The sequence below is a fragment of the Fusarium flagelliforme genome, assembly GCF_020744385.1.
Source record: "Fusarium flagelliforme strain FIESC 12 MPI-CAGE-AA-0113 chromosome Unknown B0J16scaffold_2, whole genome shotgun sequence".
In the NCBI taxonomy this organism is placed as follows: domain Eukaryota; kingdom Fungi; phylum Ascomycota; class Sordariomycetes; order Hypocreales; family Nectriaceae; genus Fusarium; species Fusarium flagelliforme.
In genome coordinates, this window is record NW_025763504.1 from 3201532 (window position 1) to 3228908 (window position 27377).

Here is a 27377-nt window from a genome sequence, read left to right on the forward strand (position 1 = left end):
GAAGGTTACCCTCCCCGCTGTCGCCAGGGTTCACGGCAGTTAATCATGGGCACAAAACCAAGGCACAAAAAGGTTAAATACAGCACGGATAACGGAATACATCCTCGGTATGGAGTTATACCGTTGACTGCCGGGAGGCTTGAAAGAGGTTAGCCGCCGAATCTGTTGAGAGGCACAGTACAGATAAGTCTAGCCAGGTTGAGAAAGCGAGCACACGAGAAGAATGCCATGGAAGGAATCGAGCCGCATGCGGCAGCTCCCGTTCAGGAACAGGAACGGGAACACAATGGGTTAGGTGTGCTATTCAATTGAACGGTTGCGTGCCAAGTTGGTTGCGATAATTATTTTGTCAGAGTGACCTGACCGTTATGCTTAAAAACAGAGTTTGCGTGGCCTAAGAACGCATGACTTGAACGCTTGCGACAGACGCCGGTAAGTGGGAGAATAAGCGATGCGACGCAGTCTGTCGCGACAAAAAGAGTTGAGAGAAAGCCGGCCATACGGGTAGCTCGGATGACAAGAGGGAAAACCTTGGCGTCATTCAAACTTCCGGCTCGTTGGCTCCCGAAGGTTATCGGCACAATTGAACCGAAGACTGGGCAAAGAGACAAGATAAAGTTCACGCGGGGTTCTGATTCTGGTTTGTTGAATTAATTTATTTATGCTTTCCTGGGGGTATCGTGTTGAACTTGAACTATTTATGTAATGCTTTACGTCGTTATACAAAAAGAAGAGTCGTGACGCCATTGACTAAAAACAGGGTTTACAGGTAAGTAGCGTGACGCTTGGGTCGCTGGTCTAGCCATGATGATGTCGCGAAAAGGAATGTAGCGCTGCGATCAATTAGTCTCAGGTGCCGGTAGATTGAGGGCATCAATTGAGGGACTCACATTATGCCTGCGCGACACAAAGCAGTGGCCTTGATAAGACGGATTCCCACCTGGCAAATGGGCTGATGCATGTCCAAGTCGTCTTCAGGGTCGCAAGAAATATCGCTCGCCATGAGAACTACCATGGTACCAGTAATGAAAGGGCTAATAAATAGGAACCAGAACCACGCTCGGTAGACCTTCTCCTTGAGGGGGGACTCGGTATCGGAGCGAAGGGAGGTGTAGATAAAGACTGCGATAATGCTAAGAACTTCGATGGTGCTGATAAGGGCGGCGAGAATGCTACAAGAGTCAGTCAATTGTCGCAATTAATTGATGAGGATACAGGGAACTTACAGAAAGTCGGGCGCGTCAAAAAGAGAAATCTTGGTAAAAGGAATCCAGGATATTAACATGCTGGCAATCCATGGTAGTGCGAAAGCGACGGGCATGAGTCTGTTGGCGAAAATACATCGTAGGTCCATTCTGTCTGCGTCAAGAGGTTCAAAACCCTTCTCGAGCAAATGCGCAGGAGGGTGCGACATGGCCGCCTTTTCCTTTTCGTTGTGTTGCCATGTCGGCATGTGGGATGGGGATGGGGAAGTCGCTTGTTGTTCCATTGCTCCCACTTGGCGATTGACTTGCGTACGTGTTTTAAGGTACTAAGGTAGAGAGAGGATCAAGAGGGTGTCGAGTTACACCTTGAAAAGAAACAAGGAGCTGAAGATCTGCAAAAGAACAGCAGACAGGTCTCTTTTTGAACCAACCCTCCCTCACATCATCCCCCATTTGCTTTTCCCAAGCCCAGTTCGGATACAAGAATTTGGGCGGACCTTAGCCCGTGTAAACTAACCGAAGGGAAGCTCTCGAGTGACGCACGTGCAAGCCACACTCAGAGGAGAAGCACAACGCCAAGAAGCACACATGGCATAAGGGATTGGACAGCAGCACAAGCGGTAATTAATTAACCGGTATAGTATCGTCATATGCAAGGTACATGCATTCACGTAGGGAACTAAACGGCACCAATCACTTACACCACATGGGCTCAGCTATGGTCCACTATCTTTATCGGCGCTGTGAATATTGATGCTAGTGATGGTTAGACAAATAATCAGGTTTCACTCCAGAGTAAGAGGCAGAGCGTCACATTCCGAATGAGGGGTATGACTCGCTTACGGGTAATGGTAATGGTTGTACAATTGATCAATGCATGCGGAATATTTGAGTCTGTTCCCCAACCTTTCAATTGCGGCTGTTCCTGTTCGCGTGGGAGGAGACAACCAACGCTTGTTATCTTGGCGACGATCATCAAAGAATCTGGGGTACAGTGCCGCACATTGAATCCTTCCGCATTTATCTGCATCGTCTATCGCGACTTATTCAAGGGAGATTCAATTGACGCTTCTCAAAAGTGTAACTTCTCCGACGACTCAATTTCACAGTGAGAAGGGAAAGCCTATGGCCTAGCGTCCTCGCTAAAGGAATTTTGCGTCATTTTGCTTGACGCCCTGACGCTGTGACGCCGCCTATGCTTGGTTCACGGCAAACGGTACTCTCATTGAAGCAAGGAAAACGATTGAGTACAATAGCCGTTCAAACCGTGTTGGCGCCAAGTTAAATAAAATAAACATGAGAGAATCCAAGCTTTTATCCGTTGTGCCACCGGAATTATTCTCCTATTGATATCTGCAAAGTTTGGTTCAGGGTAGACGCGACGCGAAGGTTTGACACGTGCTTATCATTCCGTTCTGCAATCGATAAGAGATAGGAAGATAAACGATAATTATTTAAGATAAGGATTTGACCCTTGTCTCTGGAGGACCCCTGTGGCTATCACATGTAAATCAAACTGGATGTACTGTGTCCTCTAATTTCGCGATGCGGGACGGGCATGGGTACCGTGGCTTGTGTCTTGACTGATTGTCAATTTTGTTGAGATGCAGAGGCAATGCTGGATGGATAAAACATAAGAGCTGGCTAAATAGCCACGTTGTAATTGTGCAGTGAATTACCTGCCATGGTGCCTCTCATAATTCTCGAGCACCGATATCCGATGTGAGAACAATTACTCCGAGATCGCAAACGCTTGGACATTTACTTATTGGACCGACCGATAGAAGAACATTTAACAATGGACTTTCACTCTGATCTTTGACCAGGATAGGTAATTGTTGTTAAGGCCAGGCTAGCCATTGGGATCCTATCGTGGCCGATGATATATGGTCAACCACGAGTTCAATACCCGAGAGGAATAAGCAATTAAGTCATACGTATGCTGCAGTTCGAGCTATGTTCGTAATAATTGCCACTGAGTGGCCCTTGGACTCTTTCAAACACGTCTCTCATACCTGCTGATCGACCCTAGGTATACAGATACACACTAACTGAATCCTGATCTGTTCTGTGCGCACGGCACTCATATATCTTGGGGACGCGACGCACATCAGTGGGTCGAACCTTATTCTAATCTAGACTTCTTCGGTCAAGGCTTCTCGGGAATTGGAAAAAGATCTCAGTTGTAGTGTGGGGTGTTTCAACATTGCCCTTTGAATCAACACTTTCAAGAATCTTGGTGTTTTCGACAAGAATGGTCTACCAGAGCAATGGTGAAGTGAACGTATCCATCTTGAGAACAAATACCGACATTAGACAGTACAATGCGGTCAACTGTCAAGGCTGGCTAGTTTGTACACCACCTTCTTGGACGGGAACTAAGAGTGACAAGTGGCAGTCCATGGTTCGGACGACAAGATTCGAGTCGGGGTTGGCAAAGCTCAGCGTCATTTCGATAATGCAGACGATCTTCTCTGTTATATACGGATAACGGCTTTCCATCTTGTATCAATTTCTGGGCGACTCGTCTTACCGACAAAGGCCTGTGCAGCATGACTCGGGTGCATGATCCGAATTCTTGGTGATTATCTTTCGACAAGCCTTGGTATCTTGGCACTTTAGCTACCCTTTCGTTTCTACCAATGGACTCACTGCCACCAGCGATACTGTCATGTTAGTCAGCGGCCGGAATACTGTTTGCCCACAGTCTCCATGTCTGAGTGGGTATCTACCCTCTCACAGTGAACCGGCAGCTATACGAAAATCAGACGATTAGACCCTTTTAAGGAAACCTCGGACAAAAGGATCATGCAGGAAGAAAGTAGGAAGGAAAAAAAAGTTTATTCCCCTTTGCCTAGAATTAATACCGGATATCCTACACAATGCCGACTTGGCGCCAGGACCCAAGATTAAGAGCACCCTTGGCGCATCCACAATTTTACGACAAACCCAGTCACGCTGAGAAAAAAAGAAGAACCGTGAAACCGTATTCTCACTGGAAAAGGTCCCTAAAAGGTCCCAGTTTATAGGGAATCCCAGCACCTGAACGCGTCATCAAGCTTGGTAGTAATTTTCGACCACTTTTGTGAGGCAAGCAGCTCAGTCAACTCAAACTGTCGCATGTTGGAAACTCTGGGCATTCTCGCTAGTGTCTGAGTTGGGTTTAGCTTTTGGGTTGGCAGGTGGCAGTGCTGGCGATGCCTATCCCTTGGCTCTTTTGCTCTTTGGCTGATGGATGATCCCGTGGGAAGGTTGATATTGGGGGGAAATGTCGCCTCTTTTTTCTTCCTCGTCATTTTTCCAACTTTTGCCATATGTACGGACACAGGTTTCTGGCAGTCAATTTCGACACTGACACTCTTATGCGACCTATCATTCCTGTCTAGCTGTCGACATTCGAGACACAAATGCATGATACCCAAGTGTGACAAGATTTTCTCTTTCGACAGTCTGCAACTGGCGGTGGGTATGCCAGTGATCATCAACACCCATCATCACAAAATATTATAGAAACAATATGTAAGCGCACCATCTCAAAGCCACGCTCAGGCAATCTGATAAGCTAAGAGGTTGTTTTATGCAGGGCCCCAACAGTGCACTTACCATGGTTTTTATTCGGTGGGATTATGCTTATATTAATATCAGTCATGTAAGACTCCACGTTTTGTCACTTATGCTCACTACTGACATGGCCATCTCAGAATATTGGTCAAGCTACCGAGACTTTATTGTCACCGCGGTCGACCAAGACAGACTTGGAGGAGTAGATTCACAGAGGCTATAACGCCGTCGAGACTTGAAGCTGGGCAACCAAGAAAACATAGATATGATTGGAGGCGAAGGAATAGAGGGGATTCCCATTTCAGTACATCAGAAGTCTGGTAGGTCATAATTTTCGTCTCACATCTTGAGTCAGTGCTGATTATTCTATAGCGGGGTTTGTTTGCAGTCTCTTCCGGGCGAAGAAAATGTTCGAAGGTTATCGTGCGACCATCTTTTCCATACGAGATGCGCCGATTCGTTACGTCGAGAACGTCACGAGGACTGTCCGTTATGCAAATCGGTTTTTATTTCCGATAGACAGTGATATGATTACGACACATTTAGCTATAATATCTGCGAGACAGAGATACTGTTCTTGCTCTTTAATGACAAATTTATATCGAGAGGCAACTTGATTAATATCAGGTCCTTCATCGACGATGAGAGCATGCCGCTCAGCACAATTTCAGGACAGAATTCAACGAATGTAAAGTCTCTTGCGGCTCAAGTTACGGATTGCATCTTATTTTACAATATTCAAGCAAATCAAGATGAAACATCCAGCGACGTCGTGCAAATACGGGGGGTTTCAAGACGCAATTCGATGGCCTGGGTTACGAGTGCAGAAATCCTTAGTGCAGCTCAAGATACCTCAGTCTTCTGGTGCCTAATGAATGGTAATAAGAACTCGGTCAGTATCACTTACTGTAACTATTATTGAAGTTGTGTCCAATGGTCCATCCGATCTGGTTGACAAAACTATGGATTGTAATGGAGGCTAAACTCATTTACCCTGGCCGAATGTTTGAGTTACAAACCAGACATAGCTGTCTAAGACTAGGAGAACTATACTAAGTATTGAATCTTAGTATAGATAAACATACAAATATGGATATCTTGAACTCAGCAGCAAGCGTTTGTGCTGTAGCTTTCCTCAATCCTGATTGGCCACCGTCAACAGCAAAGAGTAACCTTAAAAGACCCACCAGGCTTTTTCCTCAAGTTTTTAGGGGTCCAACAATCAACTATCTGTTATCAACAGGTGATATTCTGTGCCGATCATTAACTAGGCGAGTTTAATTTTAATCTAATGACCTGACATACGCGCATTTTGTTTTGATCCAACTCCTTCACCGCCCCCTCAACCAATCCCATTTTCCATCCTCGACCAGAAGCAGAACCACCTGCATGAAAATCTGAAACAATGGCCGCGACCATTAAAGATCCACAACGGATCGTGGAGATACGGGAGAGTGACATACCCGTTCCGTGGTGCGATGAATTCGGCAAGATGATCAGTGGCATGAAGTGAGACCACCTCCTATCTTTTAACGATATGATGGCTAATTGATACGCGTAGCCTTGATATTAGCAATTCACGGGAACTTAGTGACTTTAAGCTAGGCGTAATGAGAAAATTACGCACGTTCAACAATGATGACATCCCGGATGATATGACTCTTGCGTCTTTGAAGATGAGACGCATGGCGCTTGCGAAGGAGATGTTGGGCAAGATGGGAAAGGGTGTTTCCATTGAGCCGCCTTTCTTTGTTATCTGGGGCTGTAATACCTTCATTGGTAGTGGAGTCTACATTAACCGACAGTAAGTTAACCCAACTTCTTGATTGGCCATGCCAACTGACTGCAACAAACAGAGTCTCCATCTACGATAACGCTCTCGTCACCATCGGGGATGGAGTTCTCATAGGTCCCGACGTCTGCATCTGCACTACAACACACCCAACAGATAGTAAAGGCCGCAAAGAAGCACAGGGTACATCTTACTCCTTGCCTATACGTATCGAAGCGGATTGCTGGATAGGAGCGAGGGTGACTATCCTAGCGGGGGTCACTATTGGAAGAGGAGCGACGGTGGCTGCAGGCGCAGTTGTCCATAAAGATGTTGAGCCGGAGACGCTGGTGGGTGGTGTGCCAGCGAAGTTTATTCGGAGTTTGAAGGAGGTTCCGAAGAATGATGTGATTGAGGAGGAGGATGAAGACGAAGATGGATTATGATACGTGGCATCCTTCTGTGTACGATAGGAGGGAAGGCAGATGAGGAGGGGGTAAGATAACTTTGAGTTAATGAGGAAGTTTTCTAAATGTACATTTTCACCTAACGCCGTCGCTTCCGATACAAGAACCTCAACGTGTGCATCTAAGCGCCCAGCAATGCACCAGTAACCTCACCAACTACCTCATCAATAACCCCAGCCAACTCCTTCGAAGCAACAGCAGATAACAACACCATAACAACAAAGAACTCATCCCCAGGCACATAAATGCTAACCTGCTTCTCCCCAAGGTTCATCAACCCAGCACTCCCATACTTGGCAATCTTATTCCCCTGTCCATCATACAACTCAAACCCTGATCCAGTGTACTGATTCGGTTTCCATTTAAACCTTCCCATGTGTGTATCAAACGACCAGCTGCCACTCATGGAGCTGTATTTGATGACCATGGGCTGATTGTACACCGACATATCGACTGTTGATGTGCTTATGTGCATGGAGGCTGTTGCAATGATGCTATTAGGGGCTGGAGGGCCTCGATGGACAAGGAAACTGGGATTGGTTGGGCGCTTAGATATTGTGTAGAGGGGAGGTGCGTCTTTGGGGAAGCCAGTGGGGGTGATGAAGAGGATGTCCTCGTTATTAGGGTGAGGCCGGACAAGGAGTGATTGAGAGCCATCATTGGCAGAGACGCCTTGGGGGTTTGATGACCCGTACAAAACTTTATTCAAAAGTTCTCTCATGATGAATTTCGTATCAGGAAAGAGATGTGGAGGTGATTGATTGGATATATCTTTTATCTACAGGGAGCCAAGAAGGATTTCGACCAGATTTATACTCAAATCAAGAACACCCTATCAACATGCAATTTTAACATCGTATAAGCAGTATTCCGAAAACATATCCATACCGCGACTGAGGTTGTACAACGATCTACGTATCTCATCTAATGCACAGCCATGGTGGCAACGTGGCGGTTACATGGCACTACAGGGCTGAGCATCTCACGCAGAACCGCTGATCTCGGGATAATCGATATCAATATGCCTTGGATCGACATCTTGTCTTCGATTGATTCGCTACCGATAGTCCACAAGCTCATTAAGCATCGGAGTCAACGGTCGAATGAGATGCATGTTGGAGGATGCCTCAATTAGAAACCTCATTCTCCTGCAGCAAGCATTCAACGCTATCCCCAACAAGGAAAAACGCTGCGCTCCATCTCATCCTTCTGTGGAGCAAATCCAATCAGATGCCCCAGATTGTGTCTCTAAGGCTGAACCCTGGCACTTCTCCAATTCAGCCCAATTGAGCCTTTTGGACACAACAAAGCGGGGCGTAGAGACCAAGATTTAACTAAATATCACCTTCATCCACCGCTCGCTTCATTTAAATCTTGACTATTTTGGGTTATATTGACCGCTTGACTAAAACTAAAACAAAATGCCGGGTGTTCCGTCTTACAAAGGCTGCGATGCCTGTCGGAAGCAGAAGAAGAAGGTGAGTCTTGTCCGTCTGATCGGCGGAAGGGACATGGATCTGACCACCGGGAATAGTGCGATAAAGCTCAACCGAGATGTGCTCGTTGCGAGAGACTCGACATTGCCTGTGTAAATGTGGGTAAACAGCGCTACAAGTTCAAAGTCAGAACTCTAGAGCACGGCTCGAGCAGCTCAACGCCTCAAATCGTCGACACGGATAGTGACTCCAGTTCACGAAAGTCGTCGTCACCGTTACAAGCTTTGATTAAAGTTCCGAGCAATCCGACGACCAAAGTAACCCACACGTTGGTATCAAGACTGGAAATTACAGATCTACGATATGATATTACTTGTTACGGAGACTTTCTAAGACATATTCCTGCGAGATTGGGGAGGAATGAAGCCCTTGATGCCTCGGCTGATGCGTTGGCTACAACCTTTTCGACATTGCATATGCCGCAGGGTTATCAGACCATTGATGCGTTGACTAAATATGGCAAGGCTCTGGGTGCGTTGAGAATGTGTTTAAATAACCCGGCTAAAGCGATGATGCCTGAGACCATGTGTGCTGTGTATCTCATCATGATTTGTCAGGTTTGTAGCACCCTTCTTTACAATATTGAATGAAGATTGACAATTTTCAGGGCTGGTTAGGAAGAGATGATGATCCGAATACAAGTCATGGCCAGGGCCTAGCATATCTGCTCAAAGCAGCAGCACGAGAGAACTGGAAAGCAGGCTTCGAAACAGAGATGATTCTAACATTCTGCGTCCCAGTAGTACGTCAAAACCTCCCTCTCACCTCCTCAAAACCCCAACTAATAAGTTCCAAGATCATCGAGAGCATTTCAAACCCCAAAGTCAGGTTAGAAAAGTGGTTCTGGGATATGCTCGACAACTTCAAGAAGAACAACCCTCCCACCCCAGCCGAAACTCGACACAGAGAACAAGAAGGCCAAGACGCCGGTATCCCAAGTCTCTCGATAAGGAATCTTGGAAGACTACCTGACTTCATCAATGAGCCCGAGATACATCGTATGGAGATTACGTGTGCTTATCATAGGCTATGTCGGGACCTGCGCAAAGTTTCTGAGATCGTCAAAGCTGTTACGTGGGAACCCGGATATCAGCCCACGCCAATGCAACTCCGTCTATCACGGTCATATAACTCGGCATACTCGGTCATGTTAACAGTCCTTGTTATCATGAACGCTCTAATGCAAGCCTTCGATCCCTACAACCTCGCTCTAGTAGGCGAAGCTGCACTATGTTCTTCAGAAGTAGTCTCCATGGCACAAAGGATAAGTCAGTACCGACCCCTCGGCGCAAGCCATGTGCCACTCGCGCTGGCTATTGCTTGGGCTGCTACAGAGGAACAAGGCCTGAAGGCACAGCTTGACGAGCTAATGAAGGAGTATCAGCAGGATTGGATGGTGACGTGCTGGGACAAAGTTGGGTACTGGTGGATGGATAAGTTTGCTGAGTTGAAGGAGAGGTTGGCACCAAGGGTTGTGTCACCTGAACAAGAGGACGTGTTGGTTGCTCAGGGTGCAAGTGCGATCACTGTGGGTTCGAAGGATAAGCAGCCTGCGGAGGAATGTTGTGTTATGTAGAGGGCTTTAGCCTCGGACTGAGATTTGAAGAGTGATAGACAAATCAAGAATAACTCTTGTAGTAAAAAATGTATTCTAACAGAGTAATACCGTCTTCCTTCGTATTGGTGATGCATCCAATCCTGGTTGGTCATGGGAAGTTGAGGCAAGGTTTCTGGCTTGTACAGACGAGAAGGATTCAAGCACACATAGTACGATATTGCACAGCCTCCACTAGATGACCATCTCGAGCCATTTTGAAGTTTCTAACAAGGAGAGATGAGCGATTTTGATGATATCACGTTGGTGTAAGTGAAAACTCGTGGTAAGATAACCATTTACTACCACGATGTCACCTAAACTAACCTCCAAGAAACCGTTATCTCGATGAAAACTTACCTCAAACTCCCAAACAGAGACAAATAATCTGCTATGACGATTACATTTAATTGCTCGCCAATAAAACGTGGTGGCGCAGTGAAGTTCGCGATCGGGGCTGTGCTGAGGTTTTATGGTGGACACGGTCAGATTTGACCGATGAGAGCAAGGGTTGCTGGTTCCGACCGCCTATCGCTATTGGTCGCTTACTGGCGTGCATTCTATCACACAAACTGTCACAGAAAAGTTCATCCAGCTTGACCGCAAGTGTTAAGAACAAACTTGAATTTCGCTCAATGTCATTGGGTAAGTTGGAGAATTGGAAGTTGGGCTGAGGCTGTGTTGAAGCTTGGAAATGCTTTGGATGCATCGCGACTTTTGAGGAGGCAGTGTTGAACGCCATGAGTCGAAGGATCATGTCGTCGGTCTTTGGGAAACAGCGAAGGCTTTGTGAAGACGAGATCATTGATAACTCGTGGTACTGTGATCAAGTGAGAAAGAGTATATATGTCAGACATAAAGCTGTCAAAGGACATCATGAAAAACTCAACAGTCGTTACTATATCATCCATCTACAAATGTTCCTGTGCTCCATTTCAAGCTCAGCTGTTCCATCAGACAGTATAACCATCCAACGCTCAAAAGATGGAAAACTCGTCTTCATCCCCAAGGCAGACAAGTCGTCGTCCTCAACCAAGCCTGCCACAAGTTCAAATTCCCAAGGCAATGTCGGAACCAACATTCAGTCCAACGGGCCTATTAGGAGATAGATATGATCTTCTTAGACAGGAGATGGAAGAACGATCACGCTCTGCTGCAAACAGGCCCAGAGACAGCCCTTTTCATGGAGGTTTGCTCGGTGCTTTAGAAGAGTATGAGAACCAGCAGATACCTCGTGGTCAACAGGCTGGTTGGAGCTTGGCAAGGGCGCCGTCGAGAAGGTCATCTCGTGGTCCTGACGATGCGCAATACATCAATCGACCTAGACGAACTTCGAGTGTGTCTTCTACTAGGACTGACTCTATCTATTGCGCTCAGACGGGTGTTACGCCAGCACCGTTACTGGATATGTCGTCTACAGCGCCACAAAGACAACCCACATGGAGAGCCAGAGCCTCAACTGGACAGCCTCTTTTAGCCTTACCAGAGAGCTCTGGGGGTCAGTGGAATGCTCCCCCGGCGCTGAACAGAAGCCGGTCAATGGCTGTTCGTCCGTCGGGCATGGGAAGGTCTGATACCTGGCCTGATGCAGCAGATTCTGCAAGATTGAGTCGCAGAATATCTTCGGCGAGTTCACCTACTAGACCGATGACTTGGAATGAAGCTGCTAGGACCGAGCCAGCTAGAAGGGGTACGTTGCGACGGTGTTAAAGGTCATCATAATCTTTGCATGGAGAATGGACGTCCCAGAACGTATCAGTGGACTAATGATAATTTTATAATGCTGGAAGGGGTGTCAGTCAAGGAAGCGGTAATTCCAATCCATTCATATAATAATAATAACAGTAATGTTTCCTCATCTCTACGGTAGAAATGGAGAGCACCGAAGTGTAGGATATAATTCCGGTGCCCGGGATTTAACATCATCCCATGTGGTGTTTCCTTTTGTCCAAGTCAGCATCGCTGTTGGGCAGCAATAATCCCAAGACCTTAGGCCGCCGTGTATTAATGTGGAATGTCGTATCAACTGATATGATCCCAATTTCTGCCAATAACCAACCGTATAATCAGGCGTTGAAGATCAGGATCATCCGCTAAAAGCTTCCCAACATGGATAAGTATGAAGCCTAGGGCCCTGGTAGAAACAAGGATTGGACTCGGCACGTGCTATGACTCTCTGATTATATCTGGTTCCTACCCATGACCACCCATGAGTGTTCTTGAGATATCCACTCGAGCAACCCATGACGTTCAAGGTATGAGCAACCAGATGTGAAGGGATTAGCCATGGATCCTTGGGTTGATTAGGACTCATCGAGACTATGGGAGGATTGTTACAATGGATCTTGTCCGGAATGTGGGTATATCTCTAGCTGGTATCAAACATGATGAGACAATGCGACCTCATGAATGATAAAGACATTGGCTCTTTTACGTGTCCTGACTCAAAAGTCTAACCCATGAAGGTCAAGCGCTATAAAACACGACAAAGGAACCAGGCATGGAAATTATTAAACCCGCCAGCCCCGAAACGGTCACCGGGTAAGTTTTACCAAAACGGGGCGGCAAGGTATTTGGCATGGGAGGGCCCGTCTCGACCTCAACACACAAAGGGCTGGAGTTTATTGCCGGCCGGGATTGAATGGTGAATGTGATGATGCGATCGTGACCTTATCACCGGCGCTGGCTAGGGTGGTGAGGATCTATGCCCTATAGGGATTATGGCAGTCTGGGCTGTGGAACTCGTGTGATGTCCGCAGAGAAAGAGGCTGAGACATTCTTTCAGCTTCAGCATGGCGGTTGAGTCAAGGCATTTGAGGGCAAAAAAAGAAAGGAAAAGAACAGGTTTCTCAAGACCAATCGGAAATTAGACGCCTGTTTGATGCCCAGAGGTAGCATTAAAGGTCGTAGTCATATCCAATCTATCCTGTTCTTAGACGATGTTACCCAAGCTCTCGCCCAATCTTAATGCCAATCCCACGATCCACGTAGCTTACTCAACTAAATCGCAAGATCGAACGCCGTCACAGGATTGACAGGTTCCACCTATCACTTATCCGGGAACACGGCCGGAGTTGGGAGTTGGACTCCTGTTCCTTGCAGAGAAAAAATGGTTTATTCCAATTAGTTCAGAGTTCAGACCATGCTCAAGTGAAAGCTTCCGTCCGCAAACGGCTACCATATCGTTGATCCGCCTCCCCGACGATCTGATCCCTGTGTCAGAAAGAATAAGGTTCACTAGGGTAGGGCCTGGCACGGATAAAGGAGGTTGATCCTTGATCCAGGGCTTTGGACTCGGTAAATGAGCTTGAACTGTGATGGCTTGCTGACTGTCGCATTGTAATGTACAGTACCTTCTCCATGCGGTATCGCGATGTTTCAATTTAAAAAGAGAAAGGCCTTCTAGAATTCTACAGATTGATGCCAGGTATTGACAAGATTGACATGTCAGATTTACTTGACACTGGGTCCCAGCCCTGCTTGACTCGAGCTCCCCCATGGCGTCGACCATTTCAGTGGCGTTTCATTAGTAGGCCACTAGACACATTAGCCCGTCTCACTTGACTACAGGGCCATAGATAAATCAGCTGTACCTACGTGCGGCCCGCGTCCTTACATTCTGCCCTCTTCATTTCATTATTTCCCTCCAGTTACGCCATGTTTATCACGATTACATAACATAAACCTCACTTTTTAACCGGCTGGCTTGACCGCCGACGATATTCCCGTCAAGATGATTGCCAGCAAGGCCGTTATGGTAAGTGCAAGAATTATTGGATTGAGATTGGGGGTGCTAATTAGTGGTGCAGGCCTTTGAATGGACTCTTCTGACCATCGCGTATATCCTGGTTGCTGCTCGTGTTTACGTACGGCTATGGTTGCGCAATGCAAGGTTATACTCTGCCGATTACTGGCTTTTTGCCGGATTGGCGGCATGTCAAGGATTACTCATTTGTGATACTTTGACATATCGGATGAATGCAATGGACGATTTTATGATGTCAAGCGTAGCTCTCAAAAAAGTACCATCACCACAATCACCTCGCAAACAAATACTGATTCCTTTGATAGATCCGCTTCATGACGAATTACTTCTTCGACTTTGGCATCTACTTCCCTAAATTCAGCATCATAGCATTTTACTTTAATCTCGTTCCCATCACACACCCAGGAATGCGAACGCTTCTCTACGCCTTAGCAGCTCTTACAGCATCTTTCTCGCTCGTCACCTTTTTCGCCGATACGTTTTGGTGCGGACCGGATCCTTCGGTGAATTGGCTGGATACCGATGAGGAGCATTGTCAGGCCTTTATGTCGATGACGCTTATGAGGATTAATTGGTCTATGAACTTTACTTCTGAAGTGCTGAGTAAGTTGTCTCAAGTGTTTGTGGTGGATTTGGCTGACCTTTTCAGATGTTCTTTATCCGATTCCCTTGTTGAAAGAACTCAAGGTTAATTCGAAACGGAAGAAGGTTGGGTTAGCTGTTGTTTTCAGTCTTGGACTGGTTACGATTATAGTCAGTATTGGACGATTCATCACAACGACATTTGTCAGCAACGATATCGCAATATGTATGTCCCTCCAACACCCATACCATCTCATAATCTAACGGCATATAGACATCTGGGCAACAGCAGAAATCTGTATCTCAGTAATGGTCGTAGCCAGCACAGCCCTACGACCCCTCCTCCGAAAAATGTCGAACATCAGTATGGTGAGCAGCAACGACCACCACCACGCAGGGCCCGTGAAGCAACCCGAAGTCAATGGCGTTGGAACGATTGGGTCGGGGGCGTATTGGAGTAGGAGGAGGAACCAACAGACTCATAGTCTCTCAGGAAGTGAGACGGAATTAAATATGATTAATGGGGTCGTCTCGACACATCACGTTGGGTCAATAGAGACGATGGTCAACATACCCGAAAGGGAAGAGGAGTTTAAAGTATAGATGGATTTAAAGATACCCCTTTGCTTATGGCAGATAATATATAGAGCCACAGAAAAACAGAAACAAAATCATTACAAACAGAGTCATCTCATACCACCCGGAATCGCTTCATATCGTGACATGTGTACCGAATAAAAATCACGAGCGGATCTAGACAGATGACATCACAAGATGAGTGAAATCTCGGTTTATGTGGGCGGATACTACTCTTACCATTGAAACCGACTCAGCGATGAGTAGAACTCGTATCTTGAAGGCCCAATGAAAGTCATGATGATGAGAAACTTCAGATCTCTTCTGCAGATCTCTTACCCCGCCTCTACTTGTGGGTGTGTGAACTGTCACTCCAATAGTGCGTGTGGGGATTACCAAATTGGGAAAATCTCTCCGAGGAGCTTTTCTCCATGTTCGATCTCTGACTTCGTATCGTGAAGTATAAAGCTCAGAAATTGGAACGGCGAGCAGAAATTCGGGCACCATCTCTCTTCCTCAACTTATCCCTTCTTACATACCTAACCACTCGTCATGCCTCACGCTCAAAGTAACCATACCATTGACGGTGTAGAGCTCTACGTGAATGATGGTCTCCTAGCCCCTACTGAAGTTGCCAAGCTCCAACCCTCTTCCCTCAACGAACCTATTGATGTTCTCTATCAGAGGTTCCTATCCAATGGCTATCTTCTAGTCAAAGGTCTTCTTCCCCGTGAAGATGTCCTTGCAGCTCGCGAAGCATACTTCACCTCCATGGCCCCAAGCGGCGTTCTCAAACCCGGAACATCCCCCATCGAAGGAATCTTCGACGACACAGCAGATCCAGCTGACTATCCAGGCATCGGTGCTGGCAGCGGTCAGAACTCTCGACCCGGTGAGACGAGCAAGTCGGATATCTTTGTCGACACAGCTCTCAAAGCACACACGGAGCCTTGGTACGCTGGCCCAAAAGGCTTCTGCAACAACCCCGTTCTCAAAGACTTTGTGTCCCGTCTAACAAGCTGGGGCTCAAACACTCTTCCTGTCCGCCGCACTCTCCTCCGCAACAATACACCAGGCAACAAAGCCATCGGAGTACACTACGACCAATCCTTCATGCGCTACGGCGAACCAACCGCCGTAACAGCCTGGGTCCCCATGGGCGATATCGCACTAGACGGAGGCGGTCTCATCTATCTTGAAAACAGCGAAGCACTAGGTGCAGAGATAGAGGGTGATTTTGCGAAGAAGGCTAAGGAGGCGGGTATGAGTGATGAGGAGATGAGGGATGCTTTCAATAAGAACATGATGAGTACTGGATTCTTGGCAGATGGACCAGCGGCTTTTGGGAGGGAGTATGGTAGGAAGTGGCTTGTTAGTGGGTATGAGGCTGGGGATGTCGTGTTTCATACGCCGCATATGGTGAGTCGACTTTGTTTTGGAGAGATAGAAGCTAATATGGTGCGCAGATACATGCTTCGACTATCAATCATGATAAGCAGAATCGGATCAGATTGGGTACTGATTTGAGATTTGTCAACTCGGCGCGACCCTGGGATAAGGTAAGTTGGTTTCCACATCCTATAACATGGCGACGCTAACGAGTTGAAGCGATGGGACAAGGACTTTGAGTTTGGTGATGGCGTCTAGCATTGGCTGTTTGACACAAAGGCTGCAAATAGCTGAAACGATAGCTTCATTTACACATTTCTGTCTTGTGTTTCCATACCAGCCCTATCTGCATCATTCCATTGCGTCTTCAAAGTTTCAATAAGCCTCTTTGTCTTCCATCTAATCAGCTGCTCCACCTTCTCCAAGTATCGTATGGTATGTCTTCGTACACATGGATCTCTTATACAGTATCCACCTTATAGGGATATTAGCATCTGGCGTCAAGGTTGTTCGTGTACTTACAAAGTGATAGCATGTGTGCTGGTAAAAAGAAAGCGTTACCGGCTTGCTCGTTTGACAGTGCAAGACTCATGAGGGTGCATAGATGAGAGGATATCGTTTCCTATCTTGGCGTCAGCTCCCAATCCAAAGAAGCGATGGATATATCACCTTTATGTTATGAGTAGCTGGGTCATTTTGATCCTCAAAGCCCTCGAGAATATCCAGACAGAGCACTGTCTTCGCCGCAAAGTAATGCTGCATCCCAACCACTGTACCATATTAGCTGCTACCCACAATACATCAAACAGATTCTTACCAGGAACAGAGGCTGCAAAGCAAATTACAGGAAACGGTATATCCTCCAACACATCTCCCACCTTATAAAATATCGGCTTAAATGACACCGGCCTCTCCTCGAACCACTTCTCGACTTCCCCTTCAACATGTCCCCATTCCCGCTTACCCAAGAACATCTTCATTATCCTCGCAAACAGAAACACGGCCCTATTCGCCCAAGCAGAGTCATCCCGCCGCTGGAAGACACCCGACCTCTCAAAGTTCTCCAGACAAATCTCCACTGGCACCTTTCTTGCAACATACACATAAATTGTCTGTCTCAAGTGTACCCAACTTGCCGCCTCCGCCAATCCACCTTCCATAACGAATCTAGAAATAACCTCGTGATTCAGTAGATTCTGCGTACCAGATAGGTGAGTATGTGGATCAGAGGAGGGGTCGTTTTCTTCGTAGAGACGTGCTAGGACTACGGATGTTAGGAGTGTCGTATCCCAAGGTAAGTCAAAGGCGTGGATGAGGAGGTTAATGTGTTTGTTGTGGTAGTATGTGCTTTCTAACGTGGTGGGTGAGTCGTAACGGCTAGAAAGGGCGAGGATGCCGTGGAGGATCATGGGGTTTTGGAGGGCGAGATGAGGGACTTGGAGTGTGAAATGACGGGCGTCGTCGCAAGCGTCGGACTATATGTGTTAGTAAGGCAAGGTAGCTTGCAATGGAAACTCACTAGAGGGGCTAGTTTGTGGACGTATGTCATGAAGAGGAAGGCTTCTCGTTCGGTAAGTGGTTGAACATTTTGGGTAGACATGGATGGCGATAGTGAGGAAGCCAGATGCATTGGTTCAGTTTCTGTCAGATCATGTCCAGATCCAGATCTCGGGTTTGGCACTTCCGGTTCCGTGTTGGCCGTGGGCAGGACTATTGTAGCAGATATCTCTGGTCCAGCTGACTTCTCATGTGTCGGAGAGATGTCACCATTAATCCCTCGCGGTGTCGTGAATGAGACTAGTGGGAAGTTATGAGCAAGTTGTATTACGAATAAAGCGGCAACGTACTGATTTCTGGCACTTCCACCTCTTCTCTTCTGTCTTGTCCGTTCTGTGGATGAGTATACCTGAAGCGAATGCCATTCTCGAATTGACAGTTTTGACTCGACTCAATACAAGCCCCGCACTGTGAAGCTCCTGGCTGGACGACACATTTCCTATGTTTTCGACGACATGACGTACAGCAGTTCTTCCTCTTACTTTGAGCGGCTTTGGTAGGCATTGCACCCGAGTGGTTGGTGAGATGTAAGAGGCATGTTGTCTTCAGTGGGATGTTTTTGACAGGCGCTAAATTAGCCCTCTGGAGCTGCGTCATTACCAGTAGTTCAAGCCCATCATTGTTAAGCTGAAGAATCTCATTCTTCTACGCCATTGTTTACTGTTCATATCTAGATATCTCTTTACACCAAAAAGCCTCCCAGTCATTCCACATTTGAAGGACAGGCAATGTCTTCCCACCGCCTTTCTCTTAGCCAACCGGCAGGATCAGACCACCACCACAACGCCGTCATGAGACCAATAAATACGACAGCCATCTGCGCAAGCCTTCAATATAGGTCTCTATGATACAGCGGAATGCGTACGGAATCAATTGACGGAATCCGCTTCATCCATCCGACGGGCCGTCATGACGAAGCAGGAAACCTTGCCCGATTATTCCCCCAAGAAGCTTAGTCTGCTGAAATAAGCATAACAAACCCCGCGTTATCACCACCCAGTCGACCCTTCCTTCCCTGCTGGAACGACTTCCCTTTTAAGACGTACAATCAATTTCTTCCGCTCCACCGCTGATCTCATAAATACCGCCAAGCTTGACTCATCCTCCCTCATTTCTTTCCTCTTACATACACAGGCGTCATGGCGACTGTAACTCAAACTCAAGAGCCAATTGAGCTCACGACTCTGGAAGGATGTCACGTCCGTGGTAAAGATAACGAGGAACAGCTTTCTTTACCACCCGAGGATGTACCTCCGCCATACGCGCAGACACAAGCGCAGAGATGGAATTATCCGAGAGGAAATATGCCCAAGCTTGGGTTTGCTTTCTTATCATTCATCATTGCTGGAATGAATGATGCGGCTGTTGGAGTATGTGTCCCTCCCTTGTTTAATTGAGCAATGCTAACCTTCGCAGGCTTTGATCCCATATGTATGTTGAGCCGATAAATTTAATTGACGGTAGCTGATGATGATAGCTCGAAACATACTACGATCTAAGCTACACAATCATCTCCCTTATTTTCTTAACCCCATTCGCAGGCTATTCCGTCGCCGCTTTCACCAACGCGCGCATCCACATGAAATTCGGACAACGTGGCGTCGCGATAATGGCTCCTATCTGCCATCTCATCACCTTTGTCGCTCTAGCTCTCCACCCGCCATACCCTGTTCTCGTGGTCTGCAACGTCTTCAGTGGTTTCGGCAACGGTCTTACCGATGCGTGTTTTTGCGCGTGGGTGGGCGCTATGGATAAAGCAAATACTGTCCAGGGCTTCTTGCACGCTTCGTATTCGCTTGGTGCATTATTTTCGCCACTTATTGCGACGAGTCTGGTTGTTAGTTATGAGTTGCCTTGGTACACTTTCTACTATATCATGGTGAGTTTAGCCTATGATGACTTTGGGATTTGACTGATGTTTGAAGATTGGTATTGCGACTTTTGAGTGGGTTGGTCTCACTGTTTCCTTCTGGCGCATGACTGGTGCTGTATATCAGCTCGAACATAAGAACGAATCGGAAGATACAGGTGCCGGGACACGAGAAGCACTGAAGTCAAAGGTTACGTGGCTCTGTTCGTTGTTCTTCTTTGCTTACATGGGCGTTGAAGGTATGTTGCCCTCTGTCCTGGCCTATTCTATCGCTAATATCCTATAGTTGGTCTTGGAGGTTGGGTCGTCACATTCATGCTCCGCGTCCGAAAGGCCTCAGCTTATGCATCAGGTGCATCTGGTACAGGATTCTGGGCAGGCATGGCCCTCGGACGTGCATGCTTGGGTTTCGTGACCGAGCGCTTCGGCGAAAGACTTTGTTTATCCATCTATCTCGTCATCTGCATCGGCCTCCAACTTCTCTTCTGGCTCGTTCCTAAATTTATTGTCTCGGCCGTCGCAGTAGCCTTTTTGGGCTTCTTCTTAGGACCCATGTTTCCTGGAGCGGTTATGGTAACGGCCAAGCTTTTGCCAGCTAAGATCCATGTTTCTGCCATTGGGTTCGCCATGGCTATTGGAGGTACAGGAGGAACAGTCTTCCCGTTCGCTATTGGAGCTATTGCGAATCACAAGGGTGTCGGAGTGCTGCAGCCGATTATTCTTGCGCTCATTACGGTTGTTGCAGGTGTTTGGTTGAGTTTTCCCAGGATCCAAAAGAAGGATTGAGGAAGAGAGAAAGTTCGAAAGTGTCAATGAGCAAAAGTCGGAGATGTTATTTAGACAAACAAAGTAGGGACGATATTGTTTTAACTTACCATTGCTTGGAAGAGCCAAGCCCCGATGTTCAGATACGCAATAAACAAGCAAACGTCTTCAGCTATTCATCCATCATGACTTCCATTTAGTAATAATCCAAGCATTAAAAGGAAAGAATTTAAGATATCCATCTAGAATTACTAAAACTCATAGACTGTCTTCATGCCATTAGTGCTCAGTTCTTCAAATCGTGCTGCAATTTCTCTCCACTTACCCCAGAGTCTTGAATCGGTCTCCATCGCGACGCGTTTCTACCGGCGAGAACCCCGATTTTAGCGCCCCTAATCAGCCGGGGAGATGTTCCAACCAATCGTCGGCCTCTAATGCCACGCTTTTATGGATCCAACGGCCAGAACTTCCCTTGTCAACAATGATTTACGGGCAAAATTACGCTGTTCAGACACGGCATTCTCTCAACAACTTCCATCGGCCGAGGGTCCGACCTTCTTATTAAATTCATGGCTCTTATCGCCTGATTTATCTCATCGTATCACGGCCAATCTCAACCTCACTCTCATCTTGAACTTCTCCAAACATTTGACTTCTCATTCTCTATCTCACTCGTAATTACAGCCAAAATGACCAAACCAATTGTCCTCCAGCTCGGCGACGACATAAAATGGAACCACGATCTTTACAAAACATTCACCTCCAGCTTCGAAATAAAGCGCTCCCACAGCATGTCCCGCCCAGAATTCATCCAAGCCCTCAAGTCTAAAGCCTTTGGCGACTTTTTCGCCATCTACAGACCATTCTGGAACACAGGTGGTGAGATGGGCAATTGGGATGAAGAGTTGGTTTCTCTTCTGCCGGCTTCGTGCAAGATTTATGCTAGTGCTGGTGCTGGGTTTGATTGGGTTGATACTGCTGCTCTCGCAAAGAGAGGAATCACATACTGCAACGCTGCTGCAGCTTGTACAGAGTCTGTCGCAGACGCAGCAATCTGGCTCATCATTTCTGTTTTCCGTCAACTATCCTGGTCGCACATCGCCGCCCGGTCAGGTTCTTCAGAGCAATTCCTCGATGCCCAGCGCAATCTGGCTCCTGTGTCGCGCAATCCCCAGGGCTTCACCCTCGGCATCATCGGCTTTGGCAGAATCGGTCGTCGCATCGCTGAAAAAGCCTACAAAGCGCTCGACATGAAGATCATCTACAACGACATAGCCCGCATGCCATCTTCAATCGAAGAACCTCTTAAAGCAGTCTACCACCCCTCAGCAGATACGCTCCTCGCAGAAGCAGACTGCGTTCTTGTCGCGACGCCCTTCGCAGGCGAGACCCTCCTTAACAAAGAAGGTCTAGCAAAAATGAAGAAAGGAGCCAAGCTTGTTAATATCGCACGAGGAAAGCTAATTAATGAGAAGGATCTTGTTGAGGCGCTTAAGAGTGGACAGCTTTCTGGTGCTGGATTGGATGTTTTTGAGCATGAGCCTGTTATTAGCCCTGAGCTGATTAAGATGAAGAATGTGGAGTTGTTGTCGCATAATGCGGGTGCTTCATTGGATTCACATGTTGGATTTGAGAAGCTGGGCATGGAAAACATTTTGTCTTACCACAAGACAGGCAAGGCTATTTCGCCTGTTAACGCTCATTTGATCAAGCAGAGCAAGCTATAGGATTTTGATATAAGGAGTTTGACTTTAATAAAGGTTAATTAATAAAAGTCTGGGCCCATCTCAGCCACGATGGCGACATTGTCTCGGGCCATTGATTGCTTTTGAGAAATGCTTATCTTATTAAGTGGTGGTAGGATCACACGCACAGGCCAATCCGCGTCGGAAGATCATCCTCCCCATACAACGCATAAAGACGTGCGTCTAGCGGCTGACGGCTGAAACGCAGCATAATTCACATTTGATCCTACCAACGAGAAGGATTGTTTCTTTATCCTTTTATTAAAGATATCACTTTACAATTGTGAAACAGTTAAAGTCAGTAAATGAATGTCACCAATTATTCGGAATGGTGTCTATTGGACATCTAACCGCCACTATGATTTGCAGGACCTATATCAGACTGTATTAATGCTCATATGTTTACATGACCACCGACACATCTCCCGGAGCAATAGCCGCGGATTCGGACCGTTAACTGGCTAGGTTGAGATGAAAGGAGCATGGCCGATTTCTTCATCCCTCCAAAACAGATTTGTTTGAGCTTTCTTGAACCCTTGTTTCAAGTCCGTCCTAGCTCCTTCACCCACGAACCAATCATGTGGCAAACCATGCATCCTCAGCCACTTCCCTCAAATATATACAAAACGTCGGCGATGCTACCCTGTTTATTTCATGCGATTCCTAACATGTTTCCATCGGTTGCATCCTTGAAGAACATCAGAATCCTTTGGATCTTGAAACAATTGGTGTAGTTATATAGCTCAGTAGTAAACCGCCATGTTTAACCTTATTCTGTAAAGCTCTCTTCACTTTCTTTTCATTCATTCATTCATTTCTTATAAGTCATTCTTTGATAGAATGCGTTCATTCCTTTTCTTAGCTGGCCTTCTCGGCACAGCCCTTGCCGCTCCTTTCCAATCTCCTCAGTCCCTCATTCGTCGTCAAGATACTACACCAGAGGGCTTCCTCAGAGTACACCCCGGCAAGATACAAGTCGGAGACGATAACCTACTCAACGGCACATACGCGAACAATAAAACACAAGTCTTCAACCGCAGGGCGGAACCTGCCTCGCTGCCTCTCAAGTTAGTAAACAACTTCAGTGGCGGGAACGTCAGAGCGTATATCTCAGGGCTGGACTCTGACGGCACAGTCGTTTTTATCGGGCCTGATGGAAGTTTGGTGTATCCTAAATCAGGCGGCTCGAAAGAACCTGTCGAGATTAAGGATAACATTGCAATTCCCCTTCCCCCACAAGGACAAACTTTGGACTTTACCATTCCTATTTCTATGAGCTCTGGACGTGTTTACTTCGCCAACGATGATCTTCACTTTTTCACAGTGGATATCGGAAATGGTGATGGTCTGGTCCAACCTTCTGTTACGAATCTCCAAGATCCCAGTGCTGGCGTGGACTGGGGCTTTGTAGAATTCACATACACAAACGGCGTACTCTACGCGAATATCAGTTACGTCGACTTTGTCGGTATCCCGCTTGGTATGGATCTTGCTCTGAAGGATGGAAGCGAGCAGACGTGCCAAGGTCTTGAATCTGGTGCTGTGGCCAAGATCTGCGATGACCTTGTTAAGCAGAAAGATGCTGATGGACGGGCGTGGACCTTTATGTGCATTGCGAATAATGAGGGTAAACCTGTTCGTGTGCTTTCGCCTGGCAATCAGTATGATCTTGAACCGATTAGTTTCGGTGATTATTGGGATTCTTATGTCAACGATGTTTGGGCGAAGTACACCAACCAAGACCTCATTATCAACACGCAATCTGAAGCAGGAGAAGTAAAGTGTCGTGTCAACGGCGAAGAACTTACCTGTGATGGCGACAACCGTGGCTACGCCAAGCCCAACACCAAGGATATCTGGGGTTGCAACAGCGGACCTTTCACCGTGCAAGAAGGCGACAATGGGGTCCACGCCGCCGTTGTTCCTCGTCTTTGCGCCGCGTTTGTCAGATCTACACTTCTGTCAGATGGTGGCGATATCACACCAAAGCTGGGACAGGAGATGTACTATAAGAGCGATCCTACCAGTCATTACAGTCGCATCGTGCATTCTTACGAGGTTGATGGGAAGGGTTATGCGTTTCCTTACGATGATGTCAACCCTGATGGAAATGAGAATGCTTCGGGCGTTGTTTCGGGTGAGCCGGAGACTTTGACGATTTATGTTGGTGGACCTTCTGCTTAGATGGTGGAGGAGATTTTCTTGTACATTATCACATTTGAAGAGACTTTTGTTAGTGTAAACAAACATATTCAATTACACGCTAAGGTATTTGCATTCCCATCCATCATACACTTGCAACCTACAGTCTCGCAGCAGCATTGCCACCAGAACAGCAGCTCTTTCCACCGAAAGCCAACTGACTAACCTTATCATGCTGATCCAGCGCACCCTTCTTCTCAGCAACCTGTGTAGGAGTAATGGAATAGCTAGGTGGCACATCCATACAAGGATTGTTGATAAAGAAGTTCCTAGGTCTCAAGAGAAGCGTCATGGGCTCAACAGGCATGATGGGGAAGTCCTCAGGGGCGGGAATGTGTGTAACACCGAATGTGTGCCACATAACAATGTCTGTGTTCTCGGTGCTGGCTGTTCCGTCGGCGATCCACTCGGGAAGACCTTGGGATGGTTCGCCAGATGTTTGGGGAACATGGCGACCTGCGGCCCAGAGTTCATCGTCGCGGTCTGTGATATGTTAGTAAAAGTCTCAACAATGATGAGTGGTGTGGACTTACAAGGTGTGACATGCACAGCATGTCTAGCAAAACCAGCACGCTTCCAAACAAGTGATCCCTCCTTGGGCAACAATCCAGGAACCTCTCGGCTGACAAGCTTATAAGAAGCTGGCTTCTTAGAATAAGGATGCAACTTATTCTCATTAACCATCTCCCAGGTTCGACTGGTAGCACCATTGTAATCCGTCTTGGCTTGTCCACTAGTCTTGAGCTTCGTCTTCTTCGCATAGAACGCATTGCCGTATTTGTTCTGTGGACTTCCAACCGGCGCCTCGCTAGCGACCGTATCAACCATGTTAACCGTGTTGTTCACACCGTCGATCATGGGGTTAACACGAAGACAGAACAGATGCTGGTGGTTATGGGCGTTAACTTGGGGATAGACTTCAGTTCCCCAAGGACCAGGGTCCTCGCCTTCGTTGAGGGCATATGTGTTGAGAATACCAGTGAGCTTGATCTCAGGCTGGATGGTACCGTCTTGGTGGAAGACCCATTGGCAGGCGTATTCGTAGTTTGCTGCTGTGAATATCTGCTGGACGATGAGCTTGCGGGCGCGTGTGACGGTGACTGAGTCATCGCGGAAGTCGGTGTGCTTGAACAGGATGCCGTTATCCTCTTCGTGGATGCAGATTGCGTTCTTGATGGTGCGGATGGAACCGTCGCGTTGGGCGAAGTCGGCGTCGAGATAGTGGATTACACCCTTGCAGTCGCAACCAAGAGCGAGGGAGTTGGCCATGTATCCTGCACCATATTCGCCAAGGTCGAAAGCATGCTTGCGCTGATGGGGATGCTCAGGTGCACCGTAGGGGACGACCATTTCAGACAGGGAAAGACGGTAGAAGATTGGTCTCTCGATACCCTTGTCTGTGAAAGTGATGTGGTTCAGAACAATACCCTCCTTGTAGTTGAAACCAATGTGGAACTTAAAGTTCTGCCATGACAGGACACGACCGTTCATTGTGAATGAAACACCCTCGGGCTGAGTGATGTTGATAGGCTTGATATCCTTGCGGTAACCGCCATTCTCGTTGATGTAACGAGGAATGTAGTCAATGGCCTTCTGCTTGCTCAATGGGCGACGAATGCTGGGAATATCAATGTGGATGATCTCCTTCTTGGCGCCGTCGTAGATGGGGCAGAAGTCAAGAGGGTACTGGTACTGAAAGCAATCCGGGTCGGGGCGGTAGTACATGAGCGCCTGCTGAAGACGAATGTTGCTACCGAAACGCTCATCGTAACCGATGGTCCAAGGATCGCAGTAGACCTTGTGCATATCCTCTTTAGGAATACCGGAAAGCTCACATTGCTCGATGACCTTGGGATCCTTGCGCATGATAGCCTCGACGAGAATAAGTTCCTCAGGTGTGATCTACTCGCATATTAGCAAATGGCATCAAGCATATCAAAGGTATAACTCACAATTGGTTGAAGACCATCCAGCTTCTCCCACTTCTGCACCTTTCTCGTCCTCAGATCGACAAGACCATCATAGACAGCGCCATCGGGAAGAATCACAGTGACATCTGCGATTCTAGCAGGCTTGTTTCCATCAGATGGATGCTCAAACCACTTGAGCATATCCGCCTTGCGCGGTTCGTGGAGAGTGACTGCATTAAAGAGGAGTTGGCCAGACTGATACTTGCGGATGACATCTACCGCCGCGGCGATCTCGTCGCCTGTGAGAGGATCAAAGGGGTGGTGTTGTGAGATGCCCATGGTTGCTGTTACTGTGAGAAGACTTGACTATAGAAGAAGAAGGGAGAGAGGGAGGAAGGGCATGATTTATATATAGTCCTTGGAGGGTAGGACAACATGCCTCGTCTTGGAAATAAACATTGTTGATACCGACTCTTTTTTCCGTATCGGGTTTGAATCTGGAGTGTCTGCGGGGAGATACTTGTCTACCTGTCTGTCATCGCGAGCCTCAACGGAAAGATAAACCAGAATAGGAATAGTGGGAGCTGATAAGATAGAGTGGCGGACTTCCCCGCTTTTGAGAGATGGGTCTCGTGATCGATCTTGAGTGGGCGACTGTATTTTTGACAAAAAGGGTAATTTTAGCCTGGTCATGATAACTGCATGATGATGATAAGATAGCAGTGAGTTGATCTACTTGAGTAATTATCTGATAAGATTGGAGACAGTGTGACACATTTCATGATCAAGAACGGCTTACTCAATTAAATGTTGAATTATTTGATGGCTTCTGTCTCTACGTGAGGAGGTTACTGGTCTAGACCGTTGACATCCATCATGATACGCCACCAATCAATTGAGCATCTCTTCCTTCTCGGAACC

The 27377-nt window shown here is 47.2% G+C and overlaps 13 protein-coding genes across 13 annotated transcripts; 9 read left to right on the plus strand and 4 right to left on the minus strand.

Moving 5' to 3' along the window:
- Window positions 1-624: 624 nt before the first annotated feature.
- On the minus strand, window positions 625-1695 carry B0J16DRAFT_333731 (uncharacterized protein). The gene is made up of 3 exons (XM_046126868.1): window positions 1227-1695; window positions 891-1172; window positions 625-833 (listed from the first exon to the last, which is right to left on the minus strand). Exons 1-3 carry the CDS (start codon window positions 1487-1489, stop codon window positions 764-766), a joined length of 615 nt encoding a protein of 204 aa, XP_045986685.1. The 5' UTR covers window positions 1490-1695; the 3' UTR covers window positions 625-763.
- Window positions 1696-4701: 3006 nt separating this feature from the next.
- B0J16DRAFT_333735 (uncharacterized protein) lies at window positions 4702-5518 on the plus strand. The gene is made up of 4 exons (XM_046126869.1): window positions 4702-4724; window positions 4773-4854; window positions 4907-5086; window positions 5139-5518. Exons 2-4 carry the CDS (start codon window positions 4832-4834, stop codon window positions 5290-5292), a joined length of 357 nt encoding a protein of 118 aa, XP_045986686.1. The 5' UTR covers window positions 4702-4724; window positions 4773-4831; the 3' UTR covers window positions 5293-5518.
- A 513-nt stretch (window positions 5519-6031) lies between these two features.
- Window positions 6032-7176, plus strand: B0J16DRAFT_282632 (trimeric LpxA-like protein). Its single transcript, XM_046123972.1, has 3 exons — window positions 6032-6275; window positions 6328-6570; window positions 6623-7176. The coding sequence occupies exons 1-3, from the start codon at window positions 6172-6174 to the stop codon at window positions 6981-6983; spliced, it is 708 nt and encodes a 235-aa protein (XP_045986687.1). The 5' UTR covers window positions 6032-6171; the 3' UTR covers window positions 6984-7176.
- B0J16DRAFT_411453 (uncharacterized protein) lies at window positions 7126-7725 on the minus strand (the record flags this gene model as incomplete). The annotated part of the gene is made up of 1 exon (XM_046133234.1): window positions 7126-7725. The coding sequence occupies one exon, from the start codon at window positions 7723-7725 to the stop codon at window positions 7126-7128; it is 600 nt and encodes a 199-aa protein (XP_045986688.1).
- A 612-nt stretch (window positions 7726-8337) lies between these two features.
- On the plus strand, window positions 8338-10315 carry B0J16DRAFT_282635 (uncharacterized protein). Its single transcript, XM_046123973.1, has 4 exons — window positions 8338-8482; window positions 8539-9057; window positions 9108-9242; window positions 9297-10315. The coding sequence occupies exons 1-4, from the start codon at window positions 8426-8428 to the stop codon at window positions 10074-10076; spliced, it is 1491 nt and encodes a 496-aa protein (XP_045986689.1). The 5' UTR covers window positions 8338-8425; the 3' UTR covers window positions 10077-10315.
- Window positions 10316-11078: 763 nt separating this feature from the next.
- Window positions 11079-12073, plus strand: B0J16DRAFT_394752 (uncharacterized protein; the record flags this gene model as incomplete). Its single annotated transcript, XM_046132153.1, has 2 exons — window positions 11079-11784; window positions 11940-12073. 2 exons carry the CDS (start codon window positions 11079-11081, stop codon window positions 12071-12073), a joined length of 840 nt encoding a protein of 279 aa, XP_045986690.1.
- A 1652-nt stretch (window positions 12074-13725) lies between these two features.
- On the plus strand, window positions 13726-15182 carry B0J16DRAFT_333741 (uncharacterized protein). Its single transcript, XM_046126870.1, has 5 exons — window positions 13726-13851; window positions 13904-14116; window positions 14166-14463; window positions 14510-14668; window positions 14717-15182. Exons 1-5 carry the CDS (start codon window positions 13828-13830, stop codon window positions 15043-15045), a joined length of 1023 nt encoding a protein of 340 aa, XP_045986691.1. The 5' UTR covers window positions 13726-13827; the 3' UTR covers window positions 15046-15182.
- Window positions 15183-15541: 359 nt separating this feature from the next.
- On the plus strand, window positions 15542-16665 carry B0J16DRAFT_411456 (uncharacterized protein; the record flags this gene model as incomplete). The annotated part of the gene is made up of 3 exons (XM_046133235.1): window positions 15542-16437; window positions 16485-16577; window positions 16627-16665. Exons 1-3 carry the CDS (start codon window positions 15571-15573, stop codon window positions 16663-16665), a joined length of 999 nt encoding a protein of 332 aa, XP_045986692.1. The 5' UTR covers window positions 15542-15570.
- Window positions 16660-18613, minus strand: B0J16DRAFT_333743 (uncharacterized protein). The gene is made up of 6 exons (XM_046126871.1): window positions 18255-18613; window positions 17927-18204; window positions 17225-17882; window positions 17077-17177; window positions 16930-17029; window positions 16660-16882 (listed from the first exon to the last, which is right to left on the minus strand). Exons 1-6 carry the CDS (start codon window positions 18559-18561, stop codon window positions 16716-16718), a joined length of 1611 nt encoding a protein of 536 aa, XP_045986693.1. The 5' UTR covers window positions 18562-18613; the 3' UTR covers window positions 16660-16715.
- Window positions 18614-19008: 395 nt separating this feature from the next.
- On the plus strand, window positions 19009-20772 carry B0J16DRAFT_333745 (major facilitator superfamily domain-containing protein). Its single transcript, XM_046126872.1, has 5 exons — window positions 19009-19334; window positions 19381-19395; window positions 19442-19843; window positions 19890-20073; window positions 20121-20772. Exons 1-5 carry the CDS (start codon window positions 19104-19106, stop codon window positions 20618-20620), a joined length of 1332 nt encoding a protein of 443 aa, XP_045986694.1. The 5' UTR covers window positions 19009-19103; the 3' UTR covers window positions 20621-20772.
- Window positions 20773-21100: 328 nt separating this feature from the next.
- Window positions 21101-22373, plus strand: B0J16DRAFT_333746 (uncharacterized protein). Its single transcript, XM_046126873.1, has one exon. The coding sequence runs from the start codon at window positions 21289-21291 to the stop codon at window positions 22324-22326; it is 1038 nt and encodes a 345-aa protein (XP_045986695.1). The 5' UTR covers window positions 21101-21288; the 3' UTR covers window positions 22327-22373.
- Window positions 22374-23184: 811 nt separating this feature from the next.
- Window positions 23185-24528, plus strand: B0J16DRAFT_394756 (uncharacterized protein; the record flags this gene model as incomplete). The annotated part of the gene is made up of 1 exon (XM_046132154.1): window positions 23185-24528. The coding sequence occupies one exon, from the start codon at window positions 23185-23187 to the stop codon at window positions 24526-24528; it is 1344 nt and encodes a 447-aa protein (XP_045986696.1).
- Window positions 24529-24603: 75 nt separating this feature from the next.
- Window positions 24604-26957, minus strand: B0J16DRAFT_411460 (copper amine oxidase). Its single transcript, XM_046133236.1, has 3 exons — window positions 26499-26957; window positions 25080-26448; window positions 24604-25029 (listed from the first exon to the last, which is right to left on the minus strand). The coding sequence occupies exons 1-3, from the start codon at window positions 26793-26795 to the stop codon at window positions 24647-24649; spliced, it is 2049 nt and encodes a 682-aa protein (XP_045986697.1). The 5' UTR covers window positions 26796-26957; the 3' UTR covers window positions 24604-24646.
- Between the last annotated feature and the right edge of the window lie 420 nt (window positions 26958-27377).